The sequence below is a fragment of the Callorhinchus milii genome, unplaced genomic scaffold (genome assembly GCF_018977255.1).
Source record: "Callorhinchus milii isolate IMCB2004 unplaced genomic scaffold, IMCB_Cmil_1.0 Scaffold5, whole genome shotgun sequence".
Taxonomy (NCBI): domain Eukaryota; kingdom Metazoa; phylum Chordata; class Chondrichthyes; order Chimaeriformes; family Callorhinchidae; genus Callorhinchus; species Callorhinchus milii.
In genome coordinates, this window is record NW_024704746.1 from 34472899 (window position 1) to 34487942 (window position 15044).

Here is a 15044-nt window from a genome sequence, read left to right on the forward strand (position 1 = left end):
CCGACTGTGTTGAAGGGATCGTCCCAAAAAAACGTGCGCACAACCTATGTGCGGTGGAGGAAGGAATGTACCGTAAACAAATGGAATTTTTTTTTGTATCGGGTTAAAAAGGGAAAAAAATTGTAACAAACGACGCTGTGTTTTTTCGGGATTTCCGTTGTACTAAATATATTTATACGTATTTTAAAGAAAAACCCACAACAGTTCTATAGGCAGTTCTCTGACCATTGAGAAACATCATTTGTCCGCACTGAAATGTTGCCGCCCAATGTCTGTTGATTCATATGAATTTTATAGTAGTCGCAGGAGAGCTATTAACAGCAAAAACCCTGTCCAACTTTCTCCAAATCCTCGCCCCGCACGAGTGTTATAACTCAATAGCTAAGTTCTTAAAAGTAATATTATTTTCTGAGTCTATTGACAAATCCATTGGATCTGGATTGTGTGACTGTGCTAATGAGTGATGAGCTTGGGGGTAGGTTGGGTGCCTGTTCAGTGGCGTTTGGGTGAACGTGTTCCACTTTGCCCCGCAGTTGGGATATATGTGTGTTTGGAGGATGTAGAGAAATGCATTCTTCCCCGTTTGAAACCGTCAATGTAATAAGATAAGTTTTTTTGTGTGTTGTTTTGATGGAATTTTTCATTCCCGTGTTGGAAGCTACGGTCCATATTCTGGATCTGGATGGACTGATCTGTTAGATCTGTTAGTGATTTCCAAAATTAGAATAAAGTGGCGTCTTGAAGGGCCCCCCCGTAAAATACATTGACCAGAACCACAATAAAAAAAGATAATTCTTTGGACTTCTGAAGTGATGTTATTACAAGACTTTTCAGTTCATATATCAGTCTATCAAGTAAAATTTGCAAACAAGATTTTAATCCTTCACACTTTGCAGAAAACCTACTACATTTACATTGACATGAAGTATATTAAACAAAGGAATCACCATCCATTATAGTTACAAACTTTCAGCATACACAATCATTCTTCACTTGACACATTTTATTTCCATTTTGTATTGATATGTAAGGACTACAACCATTGCATACACAAGTTATGCAGTTTTATTTCAGTTTCCACAAATATTTTAACAATAAATGATCCATTTAAGGACACACAAATTGAGCAAATTGTTTAGTACTAAATATGAAACTTTGTAAACCTTCATTGAAAAACACACCATACCTGACCATATCTGTGCAGTTTATTCCCAAACCACAATGGCAACTGAGTTATGCAGTATGCTCTACGCAGTTATCAAAAGGACAGACAAGTGTAGTAGCTAAGGCCTTGCATAACTTTATTGTAAATTTATATAAATAAACATGCAAGTTTCAAATGTAAACTCAAATTAAATGAAGTGCAGACAAAATATTATCCTCAGTCATGCTAGAGGTTTTATAACTTTAATTTTACAAAAAATTTCAAACCATAAAGGCAAAGATACTGACTGTAAAACACAGAGAGAAATACCAGCACTAATATCAAGTTATTGAGCAAAGCCATTCTTGGTATACTTAACTCATCCTGGTCTACTACTGTATAGTGTTTCTATGTCTTTAATTATAACATCTCAATAAAATAATTTACCAGGTGTGCACTCACAGAGTGAACTTATTCATACAATACGACATTCAAATCCATTTTATTTGTGTCAGATTTTTAAAGTGAAGACCATCATTTCCTTTATTGGCAATGGGACACAAAGCAATTACTTAAGTAGAGAAGAGCATTACGTACTTACTGCCAAAGGCTGTAAATCAAAAATACATTCTTACGAACTACATCAAATGGAAAGCAGCAATCCGGGGGTGGGGGGTAGAGTCCAAATTCCACTCGAGCTGTTTGGCATCCTTGCCTCATAAATACAGCAGACTAATAAATTCAACACGATTTACCAAGTAATATATACAATTAATTGATTACTGTATCATGCAGAGGTTTATTGTACACAATTTAATATGCTGTAAGGCTATGGTGAAATCCCAAAAGGAATTAAACAAAATTAACTGACCTGCTCACTTGTTCTATCAGATTTGATAATGTAGTTTGTAGCTCGATTACAACGTGTTGAGCCTCAGCTTTAATACACCATCAACTTAGATGCATGAAGACAGTTACACTAGTCCCCTTGGTCATATACCAAAAGAAAAGTGTGCAAACTAAGTTCGCTGAACAAATGAAAACCCTCCAGCACATCAATTATATCTGTTATGACATTCTATTTTTAACCCTGAGTACTGCAAGCTTTTTGCAGTTTTCAAAAGAAGCTTTCCGTCACATGTCTGTAGAAAATTATTTGCTGTCAATTTTTAAACGCTGCACCTCATAACAACACATCGGAAAGTAGATTTGAAGGAAATGCAGCAAATCCCAGAGCAAGTTCTGAGCAAAGCGCATGCGTAAGTTCAGAGATTCGTTGAGTAAACATTAAAAATATTATACCTCAATAGTTTTCTTATTTGGTGCAGAAATGACACTGCAGTCCTCAGAGGGTTAAAGTAGAGGTATGAATAGCAATAGGCAGGTACACATCAGTGTGGTACCTTTCAAATGTGAGATGCTGTCTACTTAACCTGTGCGGGACAATAACGCATATCTGTGACAGAGCAGTACAAATAAAATATTCTGCTGTTTTATACTGCATTTCCATTGTGAATTGGCAAAAAAAAATTGGTATGAAAATTATAAATCTGGGATGAGTGGCACAATTCAGAAGCAAACTGATCTGGAGATCCAGTGCTGAGACAATTTTGAGGCATTCCTTTCATCAGCACTTTGATTTGCCCCGTTGGAGGTTAACCACAGCAGGTGTGCATCAGATGGTCCTATGACTGATTCTTTCACATTAATAAATTAAACCCAAACTTCAGAATGAAACAAGGCTCCTGTGCAGAACTCTGAAATCATGGCTTGAAACTAACAGTCTTGTTGACAATGCGATGATATGTATGGGAAGTATAATTCAGGTGTCCTGCTCATTATAGTCCACTGCTTGAAACAACATCGCTCATCTTTCAGCAATATAACTGGGGGCAATGGTGTGCCAACTAAGCAGCATGAATTACAGCAATGAAGGAGCAGATGCTTCACTAATCATTCATTTAGGTGGCTCGTACAACATGTTTAAACAGAGCATGACAGCAGGTTTGTCACTGAGTTGGTGAAACAACTGTCTTTCCAATAAGTGCTTGTGTTCTCTATTTCCACAGCAGGACAAATACATTGCACACTTTGCCGTATACTTCAGCTCAAGACATAAAACAATAGTTCTGTGAAAATACTGGTACATTCTCAAAAACAATAGAAGAAACAAAGATTGAAGAAGGGAACCACATTTGATTATTTGTGCATATATTTAGTGTAAAGAACTGCATACATCGGTAAGACAAACAGACTTCACACGTCTATCATATACTCCAGTTAGCTTCTAATTGAATTCCTAATACATTTTTGTTTCAAGTAATTCACTTAGGTTTGTTTCAATATTTAAAATCCAAAATGGCTTTTACTTTGGGCTGACTTAGCTTTCCTTCTCCAGATGATCTCCTAATCTTACTTGGTTGTATCCTTCTAGCTTTCCAGTGTCTGGGCAGAAATCTGCATTTGAGGGGTTGTACATGGTAATCAGTTCAATGTCAGTTTGTGTGCATGCAGTTTTCATTTTCGACATCGTTCTCATTACAGTCCTCATCACTCTCCACTCGGGCTCCTACAGCAGCAGAAGCTTCTTTCTTGACAATACGATCATGTGCAAAATAGCCTGTGCCACTGACTGTGTCTTGCCTCTGGTAGAACAGAACATAAGCTGCTTTGGACTGCGGAAAGACAAAGAGGGGATGTTATTATCAGCAGGTTAGGTTATATTTGTTGATGACAAACTCAGGATCAGATACTCTATGTTCTATGCTTTGCAACAGGATATTTATTATTTGATATATGAAATTGTGATCCGCGTGAGTTTTACAAGTTCAAATAAAGAGACGGCCAATTCCTCATTCACATTACCAATGTTTGAATTCTTCTGACACACTGCTTTTTATTGGCTAAAGTTCAAATAAAGGACAATGTTCAAAATACAAACCTATCTTTTACAGATGTTGGATTCACTGGCTGTATATGACAGTTTTTTTTACAAAGATGCTGTTACTGGGATTTCTACAAGGATTGAGTTATTGCGATTAACAATACTGAAAGAGGCACTTACCACGATTTGGTCTTCAGTCGCAGGTGAAACGCTGGTGTCATCAAAATAGTACCACTTGTCATCATCTTTGTTCTTAGCAAAGGCTGTATCTGTGGACAAAAGTAAATCAGCAACTGAAAAAAGCACAGACTAGAAACAATTTTACTGGTATTATCTGTTTTCGGTGTTACTAGGAAATTTAGGAATTTTATTCTTCATAAAGAAAACAATTCCACTTGAAATACAATTTTATCAATGTAGATCTAACACTGACAGGAATATGCATATAGAGACACATGCTACTTACAACTACCATTTTAGAATACTTACAATGTCCTCCACCCATTCCACCATAGTGATTTGACACAGCAATCAGATTGTATTCACAGGGGCCAGCATTTGGATTGATAAGAAATTCAGACATATCTAAAGCACTTAATGCAAACAAAGAGAATGACAATTACAAAATGTAGTTGTGTAAAACTTCAACATGTTTACTTACAATTAAAATATTTGATACCACGACAGTTTGTAAGTGAGATAGTTTACATATATGTGGTCAAATATATTCTATGCAGCAATAAGCAATTGTCTTAATAGAGTAGAGAAGCCTAGCATTCAAAGTAACTGGGATTGGCCCCATTGTAAATATGAAAACTCTGTCTCGCTATTTCTAATCATGCACTTACTTGGGTTGGATCTTTTCACTTTAATGCAAGGGATTTTAGGAGAGCGGGTTCAGTCCAGTTCTATTACAATCCCTTGCGCGCAACTAAAAAGAAGTTCCAAACTTTGCAGCCCAATGTAGGTCGTCAAGGCATGCAAATAGTTAGGGTGCAGAAGCGCAGCACACTACTGTACTCCAATTTACTAACTGAAATTAGTTTGGGTGCACTTGTTTCAGATGAGAATCAGTTTGACAGCGCACTGTTACTCTCACCTCATATTTACATGATGTGTAATTATTTATCAGCCTTTTCTTGTATGAATCTCAACTGTGTCCTTTATCAAGATGTACAATTTGAGGCCAAGAAGATATAGATGCAACTTGCATCCAAGCAATGCTACTCTATGAATTGAACACCAGAAGTGTAAAAGAAAGTCTCAGTGATGACTCTCCTGCTCAGTTTTCTCCATTAACAATTCCCCACATCAACGAGAATTTAACATTTAGAGAAATCGACCAGCACCAACCAGAGGTCCCAAAGCATCACATGTTGTTACTCAAACCTCTTTTGGTATTGAGCTGCCAAACATAACTCTTAAAAAAACAATATCGCAAAACTTGTATCTCAATCATTATTAGAGGCTTTATTGAAGATATAGAGACAGTTTCGAAAAAAAACACTGAAACGCATTTTGATTTAAGAAGCATTACATTACGGCGTTCTGGGACTTGAACCTTCATCCAAAGAGATAAAAAAAAACTTTGATTATCTAAATAGCTTGGACAACAGACAACCTGATGGCAGAGCCAGCTGGACAGACAAATTAGGAGCCACTCTATTGCAGGTCTATTTCCATGTAAATATACACCAGTGCAACCAGAGAAAGAATTGGCAAATTTACTGCCTGACATCGTACCTAATAGGAAAATCAACCAGTGTGTCCAGCTTGTCTCGCCAGTATCTACTGTAGGAAAATCGTTTCAGATGCACTACCAGCACGGGGGGTAATGACCACAGATCTAGCTTTTTAGTGGCCTGCTGATGCTGTTTACAGTTTGGACAGTACCTGAGGAAAGTAAAAAAACACAATTTAGACAAATAGCCTATTGAGTACACCAGGCAGGTCCCAAGTTTAATTTCCTGTCTGCGTTGAGTGTTCCGATTTCAGCCTGAGCTACAAGGGACACAATTGGCCTCAGCAATCCTGGGAAGGGAAGAAAGGGAGGGGAATTGAAAACACATGTGGGTGCCAGGTGAGGATAACATCAGATTTGGCTCTGACACCTCACAGTTGAATAGCCTGCCGACGCTCACAAATTAATGTATGCGAGTGTAACTGTACTCAGCACGAGCCTTTGCCTTTAGAAAAGCATGCAGAGTGTTTATAGATGAGAGTATGAATTTAAATTAATCAAATTTGGTGAAATGTTGAAAATACATGGATTTGTTAGGTGATTTTACTGACACATTTGTGCCGGTGTACATCTAAGCTTCCAGTATTTTTCTTTTCCTCTCTTTCACCAATGTTTATCTTTCAATTTTACTGAAATTACTTCAATTTCCGACTACAGTTCCACAAGCGCCAGGATCTCTCCAGTACTTCGCCCAAATGGTCATTACTCATGTCTGAGAATGAGCATCAATGGGCTATTCAAACTGTGGGGGAGAGAGAAATTACGGACGAGTCCGATTCCATCTGCACCTGATGTTCCAGCGGAAATCACTAATAAATATCAGAGAGGGATTTGCCCTCCCTTGAGTCACAAAGTCCCATTGTATTACTTCAACTTAGATCAGCTGAACTCAGTACAGACTGGGACTCAAATCTGCAACATTCTGGGTCTGAATAGCTTGTTGGTGACTTAACTACTGGATATTCAGGGCAGCATTACTCACTTACAGAAAAAAACGACTTGTGTATCAATGTTAGGAAAATCTGGTTAGTTAGCTGTAAATGCACAAATGCTACACTGTGAGTGGAACAACAGTTGGCAGAACACCTATTTTATTTAAATCATTCCAGACACAGACAAGAAACCACCATTTATTAGGTTTAGTGAGAGTATTATATAATATTTTGGTGATACTGAAGCAATAAATTGCAAGCAGAGCAGAGTTGTGAGAAGTTGATATAAAAACAATTAAATAGTTTCCTCATCAATTCACTTGTAACCAAAGCTACGTAAATGTGATTACTCACCATGGGTCCTCTGCACCTAGCTTTTCCTTAGTTGTAAAAAGTTCAATAGAATCTTTTAATTTCACAAACATCTTTTTCTGGGGTCTGTACTCCATACTTTCATGCTTCTCAAAGTCCTAAATTCAATATAAATTGTTTGTAACATCAGTTTGTGTACAACAGCAATGGAAACACACACATCTGTTAAAATGTCAGAAGATTCCATGGTGGTTTATTTCATAAAGAAATTACAATTTGCTGGAAATATGACTATAGTTTTCTTTACAATCTCACCTCACGGGAAGAGAGAATTTAAATTCACGATAAAACAGCAGCTGTCTCCAACATACTGTGTGTGGACTGACCATCATGTTGCTGTATTTAAATGTCCATTATGATTTACTTATAACTCATGCTTCCAGCATAAATAAATGACCTGTGATTTTAGTTATTTTATGCTTTTTATGATAAATCGTACCAAATTAATATGGTACAAGTATTTTGGACTCTTGTACTTACTGATTTAAGTACATGGTTTATATGTTACCTCTGCTGCATTTTCATCAAAGCACCGCTTCTTTACTTCAGGATCCCAGTCCAATGCAAGATATGTTCGTTCTAGGGATGAAAACAGACAAACACTCCCTAAATTACCATGATCCTTGATACCAATGGATTTTGTAACTGCATAAATGGATACTTTGCAAATAGCAAATGACTCAATGGTTTAAAGTGCTCACTGCTACAAATTGACCATGAAAAATTCATGGGTGAGATCCACCAAGTGACATATCTTGATTAATTGGGTCAACTTTGGTGGTATCTTTTGTAGGGATTTGTTAGTTAAGAAACTTTAGTGGAATCTTCTTCCGATAACCAGGAGTACATCACACACATCATACCGACTCGAAGGAACCCTTATCCTGAAATGAAATTGATTGGAGCGGTATCTCATGAGTCACCAACTTTTGTTTTCCTTATGAGATCTCATTAAGGAATACTGCAAAATTGCCCGTAATAAAATAAACAAGACAGAATAAAGTTTACACGAATATGCAGTCAGAGAATCAGAAATATACCAATGTGCAAATAAGTCTGCATTTTTATTTATATATAAAAATCAATTGCACTACATGGCTCATTCCAAATAAATTCATCAATCTGAGCTGCACAACTTGCTTTCTTTTTCTTCTAGCAATATAGGCAAGAGCAAACAAGAAGAGTATATAACTTGTCAGAAAAGGCACCAGCTGCAATATTACAAAAGTGTAGCATATATAGATTGTCATTTACTAGCTCATGGGATTTTGGCACTATGGGATGTGTTTTGCCTGTTAAGTGTATGTTGCTGTTTTTGTGGTTGTTGGGTCTCCCGCTGCTATATTTTAATAAACCCTTTTCTCATAATAGTGTGTCCAGCACTCCATCCAAATCTGGGTAAGGAGCAAGAGGTTTGGCTCGTAATACATTAAAAATACTCACCATCAAGTCTGATTTGTCGACTATCTTCAAATCTGATTTGTCTGCTGTCATCTTTCACATAATTTATATCTGCATTTCCCAAGTTATTGAATTGGAATGTAAACAGTTGCTTTTTGTGTCCCTGGAACAAATGTCCTTTACAAGTGTCATCAGTGCAGATGCCATTTTCAGAATCATCGTTATCCCCTCCAACAGACTCCTCTGATTGACTGTTCTCGTTCTCAGAAGGAAGTTCTTGATCCTGACTGGATTCATCATCTTGTTCATCCGTTTCCATTTCACCTGTACAATGAAGAGTAACTGTAAAATCGTTCATGTTGACTGGACTTTTTTTTTGTGTACTAAACTCTTCCTTGCAGAACTTTGTTTTAGAGATAATCATCCTCACTATAATTGTAGATAAGCTGAAATATTATTTATTGTACAGTGGAGCCCCCAGGATCAATTTGCCAGAGTGAAAGCTGATCACAAGTGGCCAGCATTGGCTTGTTAACCTTTTATATTGATGAAAACAAACATGGCTGCCAATCTCGCCTTTCATTATAAATCATCAGTTTACTTGTAGATGGTTTTAAGTACTCCGAGATGGTACCTGTCTGAAGGGCGCTCTATAAATGCAAGTTGTTGTCTGTTGCAGTAAATTTCAACATCATTTTAAAGTACTTGCTGCTACAAATTGACTGTCAAAAACTCAAGGTTAAATGCACCAAAGCAATGGAACACATCTTGGTTAATTTGGTCAACATTGGTGTATTTCAAAACATATTTAATGGGAGTTAAAGGTACTCCAAAGGTTCCTTCAGAGCCACTGCATGAACAAGGATTTGAATAATGGTAGCCATCAGGACCAAAGGCTTTGTTTAGATTTTTNGCTCCCAAATGAGAAAGCCCCTCTCTTGAAATAATGCATTTTCATAACATACATAACATAACGTGCAGGAGTAGGCCATTCGGCCCTTCAAGCCTGCCCTGCCATTAAATCATGGCTGAGCTTCTAATCTAACTCCAGCTAATATCCTAACCCTGCCTTATCCCCATATCCCATAACATTTCAGAAGGAAAGAATTCTTCTATAACAATTTCAAACTATCAGATAGATAAGCAACATCATGAAAGGAAAACACTAACAGTTTTACAACATTCCCCAATGTGTTATTGATCTGAAAAACATGTCGATTTTAGCACAAAATGGGAAATCTATTCAATCCACAATGAGAAAAGCAGGCTTCCCAAATGGCCTTTAAACTCCTACAACAGGTGGTGTGACCTGGCACTAAAGAGTTTTACTGGCAGCTCCATATAAAGTGGTTCATCCCAAATAAATTAAGTTTAAACAAAGTGGAGCTCAGCAAAAAGAGCTTTTAAAGTTATTAATTTTAAAGAGCTGGCGGCAGCATTGCCTCTTCATTAACAATGAAGGTATAAAATTACAATTTACAATCAAACAACTCATTATTTTAGACACGGTCATAGTGTATTTTGAACACTTATAATAATAGTCCTTGTATTTGATATAGCACCTTATCATGTTGTCGAGATGTCTCAGAACGATTCATAACTTATCCTTTCCATGAAACCACTTAGCTCTAATCCCATTTGATTACCAAGGATCACAGTGGGATTTACCAATACAAACAAGAAATAAAAAAGTTGTGACTCACTGAAACAGCACATGTATATGTGGGCATGAATTATTGAACGCACCCAAAGCCAGTGCAATAGCAAATACCAAACTCCCCAATAGCCAGACTGCCAGAAAAAAATGGCAGCTACCCGGTTAATAACTCACAGAATGGTAAGAAAATTTAACACAAGTGCTCAGTAAAATAGTGTAGGAAATGTTAAAAAAAATCAACCCAGTTATGTGATTTACCACCAAATAAATTACAAAAGATGAAGCAATCAAGCAAGCCGAACAAAAGTTTCTAGCAACATATGATGGTCTCTAAATATAAATATAATGGTAATTTGGTACTCAAACTTCATGCAGAAGTGCAGACAACTTTAGACAGAAGGGAATGGATAGGCCAAAGAACAGCTACGAAGCTACTGCCATTGAGATTTGTGACATTTTACCAAGTTAGAAACACTCAAATCTTACTTGGAGATCCCTCCTCATGTACACCATTTTGCTCATTGCCATTGATACCGTGGTCTTTGGCAAAATGAAGAGTTGCTTCTTCATCTTCATTCTCATTAGGTGTTCTAACATATCGGCTAAAAGCAGGGGAAAATATGTTTAGTATTTCAAAAAACTTCCCTCTTGTTTATTTTGTTACTGGTGCATTTCTACTTACAATAAGAAATAACCCAAGTTTAAAGATGCAGTCACCCCCAATGGATGCGGGTTAACTTTGAACCTATTTCAATTGATAACTCGAATATTCGTAATATTCGGTCTTAAGAGTTACTCAAAATTTAGTACTGAATGTGAAGTAAAACTGTGCTGGTGCCATTGCAAACCCCCTCCACAAACAAAATGATCACGACCGAATGGTATTTTCATTGTTGTATCACTGCTAGCGAGCATAGCCCCTGAGGTGCTCCTGGTTTGCTTTGGAAACAGAGTTGAAAGCTTAACAGGATTTTGTAGCAAATATTAAAGAAAAATTGTCATTACTAACACATGATCTGGGCAGTCAAGGTTTCCAGTCTACTCAGCCCACAGTACTGCTAGTTTTGTTAATTCGCGAACACTAGACAAGCTATCAATGTTAGAAATGCTGGTCTTGCATAAGAAGCATAAAGAATTGCAAAGGTTAAACACTCACCACATTTTCATAAGTAATAGGTTATAGAGCTTCTCTTCAGTAATGTTCCTAGGCACGGATATCATGAATGGTTGACCAAACAAGCAAGAGCTGCTATGGTGGCTATAGCTTGGCTGCCGATACTTCTCACGTAGATACACTGGAATTACCACATTGTCTGTGTCATCTGTCCTACTGCCAGACACTTCAAAACTATTAACAAAAGAATTTCAATGTATCACACATTAGTTTTCTACAATCTTTCTGCTAATGCTTTAAATAAGGTAAAAGAATTGGAAGACCCATTACTATTTTCAACGGCATGTTTCATCATAACCTTTTGAATGCTTGGTAAACAAGTAAGAGATGGTTTGACATCTTTACAGATACAAAATTACATTTGAATAATGCCTTTTATGTCGGGAGGATTTCCCAAGGCGCTGGACAGTCAGGGATTTGGACCCAAGTTGGGGGCTGGGATTGGGGAGGTTGGAGGGCAGGGAGAATAGGAGGGTGGCAGAAGGCTCGGTCAAAGAGGAGGGTTTAAGATACGCCTTGAAGAAGGCAAGGGAAGAAGCGAGGCAAAGGCAATGTGGAATGGAGTTCCATAGGGTGGGGACAGAAAGGCCGAAGGCTCGACCGATTAGAATAGTTTAAGTGAATGAATGCAAGGGAAAATAAAACAAAAAATCTATTCACTATAATGTCTACATAATTCAGAATAATGGCTACATAATTTAAAAGTACAGTGGTGCTTGTTCAGGCCATACCTACAGTACAACATACAATTCTGGCACCCGTGACATACAAGGGATACCTAGAGAGCAATGAGCTCCAGTGCTAGAGGAACGACCGATGAACAATGATCAGATAAACTTGGTTCTTCAGGAATGGAAAGATGATTCTTACAGTAGATCTTGTAGCAGAGGAATGTAAGATTCTAAATGGGAATGAGAAAGCAAATGCAGAAAGCAGAACAAGAGGGTTGCGAAGGATAATTTCAGCAAAGCAGTGGGAAATAGTTCTTTACAGAGGTAATTAAGAACAAGATCATGTTACATGTTATCAGGAAGAGTGGATGCTGGACTCATTCAAGAAGCAGCTTGATGCTGTAATGATATGGACTTTAATAAGACAAGTTATTCTCCCTTCTCACCTAATTCCCTATGAACTTTTTGTCCTGTATGTGTTAACAATATATGACAATAATCAGAAGTAGCAACATTAATTATTATATGTACACATGTTTACTTACATAAAGATATCATCTCTTTCCATGATACTGCTCAAATTTTCATCCATAGAAAATATTCTATGGAATCGGTGGTTATATATATCTGTAACTACCATCTGAATACAACAGGAAAGAAAACTAAATTACATTGAAGGAATAAACATAACTGGAAACCAAACTGAACAATTAATAACAGGAACACATTCCTTACCTTGTCTGCAGGGAGACCTGATAAAGTAGACAGTGCTGCACACAGATCTGAAATAATACCTATTTTAGGAACAACTACTTTATACTGAAAGAAAACAGAAGATCTTTAGTTAAATAGACATTTGCAAATTGTGAAATGCCTATGAATGGCAAATACAGAAAACTTCCTAAACAAATCCTTAGCCATGAAAAATGGCCAAAATTATATCAACCCACAATCACATTGGAATTGTACCCATATATAGTACCATCACATATGAAATCTATTGTTTTGCATTTTTTAAGAAAAAAGTATGGTTCCAATTTAATACCAGTACAATATTGCAATTCTCATACCTGCATAGGTTTGGTGAGTGGATCCATTCTAACAAGGAAAACTTCCAAAGTGCGTTCTTTTCTCAAGGGTAAAGGAAGTGTTAAATAACAAAATGGGTCAAAAGTCACAGAAACCTTAGAGCATTCAGGACAAACGAGTGTAGATTTAAAAAGACCATGAAAAATATCAACAATAATAGAATCATTTCGTTTCCTGTGATTTTCCCATGCCTCCTTAGCAACCACCTAAAGAAAGGAAAAAGACAAACTATGACTATCTTCACAAGATAAAGCAACACAAGTCGACATAGGCAACTCTAAAAATGAATAATGTTGGCAATTCTACAAGTCAACTCACATTGCTCAATATTGTTAGCTGTACAAGTAATTATTGCATTTTGGGGAATAAAACATGACTGAAAAGATTTGTTACAAGATGTTTCCCATAAACTGGTAAAGAATATGGAAAAGCAAAATGGCGTTTTTAGAGCCCAAAGAGTACCTAGTGTAAATTGATGATACGGGGGCTGGGGGGAGAGAAGTGAAGAAAGTGAAAGGAAAGAAAAGAAGTTGAAGGTAAGAGAGAAAGAGAGGGAGAGCTTGGTTGTCGACATTAAGGAAAATCAAGAAAGACAATCGGGGAGATTATGCAACTGTCTTGGGTTTGAGGGACATTCCTCTTTAACCTTTGCATCAACAAACAGAGTGGTCAACGAGGTCATCTTTACTGATAATATGTTTAGGGACAGGAGAGACATACTTCATAATGAAAGTATTTTGCTCAAAAGTTAACGTTCAATAATAATATATGTATTAACCTCTGTTTAAAAACACAAGTTGTTGTACCTCATCAGGTCTTCCTTCTGCATCTTTCAGCTGAATGTATGGTTTTTTTCTTATTCTGTTCAAATCCTCATGTAAGCCATCAAGAAGAAATGCAAGCAATTCTTGAGAGTCTTGTTGCTGATAGCCAGAAAACTGAGGTGCAAAACGGCCCACTTGTGTCTAAAACACAGGAAAAAAATCGAGTAATTGATATTTTAAATAATGGATTATACAATTTAGCAGGAGAGAAAATGAAACTCAAATTCCCATGCATCATCTGAAGATCCTCAATTTAATCACTATTGTGCAGTAATTCTGTTACTACTTGCCTTTCCCTTTTTTAACAAGTTACTTCTAAGGTGGGATGGGGGGTAAGGAGGGAGAAAGGGTCTCCTTGGAATCAAGCTGGTGATGTACTTGGTAATTACATGTTAGAAGCAGTCAATCCTGAGGCAGACTTGGTAGCCAGATTCCTGAGGCAGGTGAGTCTGAAGTTCTTCAAGGTATTACTGATAACAGACCAGCAGGCCTGGCTCATCAACAAGCCTTAGGATGGGCAGGCCAGCAGCAAGGCTTCTGCCAACCCTTCCGCTGAAACCTAGCTCCAGAGCTCGATTCCTCTAGAGGCAGTACAAGACTTCTGTCCACAAGTAAGAACACTGAGCTCTCAGCTTGTACATAAACATCACCCGCATGCTTTCCCTCATTAGTCAGTACAGGCTTTCCCACTTCAATTAACAGCTGTGCATGGTTGCACTCATACAAGCACGGCTGTTGGAATTTTGTCTAGGGCTATAGAATCCACCTTGCATGGTAAACGTGTCAAATTCCATAGCACTCGGGCAGCCTGCATCACAGAATGCTTTGTTTTAACGTGGTTCTGTAATCCAAAGGGGACATCAGACTGTTGATAATTCCAGGGACCTGTCCTTATTGCTCATAGAACTGATACTTATGCAAACTGCTTAAACATAAGTAGCTTTAAAAGGGTGATATTAATCCCATATGTTTCAAATAAAATTCAATTTTAAATTAAAAAATTCAACAACTTCATAGGGTTTGTTGAATTAATACTTCACATCTACAAAAATAATAATAATCCATACATTTGATACAGTACCTAAACACAATGAAAGATCTCAAAGCACTCAAGATTTTCTGTAAAGTGCAGTTGACCGAATTTGTAAACAAAAT

At 37.2% G+C, this 15044-nt stretch overlaps 1 protein-coding gene across 5 annotated transcripts in view; it reads right to left on the bottom strand.

Moving 5' to 3' along the window:
• Window positions 1–855: 855 nt before the first annotated feature.
• The window catches only part of LOC103179811 (ubiquitin carboxyl-terminal hydrolase 15), a 48374-nt gene continuing 34185 nt past the window's right edge, over window positions 856–15044 (bottom strand). For 4 of the 5 annotated variants that reach the window (XM_007895261.2, XM_007895260.2, XM_007895258.2 and 1 more), the window contains 13 exons: window positions 13872–14030; window positions 13047–13271; window positions 12712–12795; window positions 12522–12616; window positions 11288–11479; window positions 10618–10733; window positions 8517–8798; window positions 7582–7652; window positions 7056–7171; window positions 5772–5921; window positions 4518–4621; window positions 4209–4297; window positions 856–3819 (listed from right to left, as the gene is read on the bottom strand). In XM_007895261.2, coding sequence (XP_007893452.1) covers window positions 3640–3819; window positions 4209–4297; window positions 4518–4621; window positions 5772–5921; window positions 7056–7171; window positions 7582–7652; window positions 8517–8798; window positions 10618–10733; window positions 11288–11479; window positions 12522–12616; window positions 12712–12795; window positions 13047–13271; window positions 13872–14030 — 1863 coding nt within the window. In that variant the 3' untranslated portion in view covers window positions 856–3639. Of the gene's footprint in view, window positions 3820–4208; window positions 4298–4517; window positions 4622–5771; window positions 5922–7055; window positions 7172–7581; window positions 7653–8516; window positions 8799–10617; window positions 10734–11287; window positions 11480–12521; window positions 12617–12711; window positions 12815–13046; window positions 13272–13871; window positions 14031–15044 lie in introns of those variants that run through there. The other variant, XM_042335198.1, reaches the window with a different exon arrangement.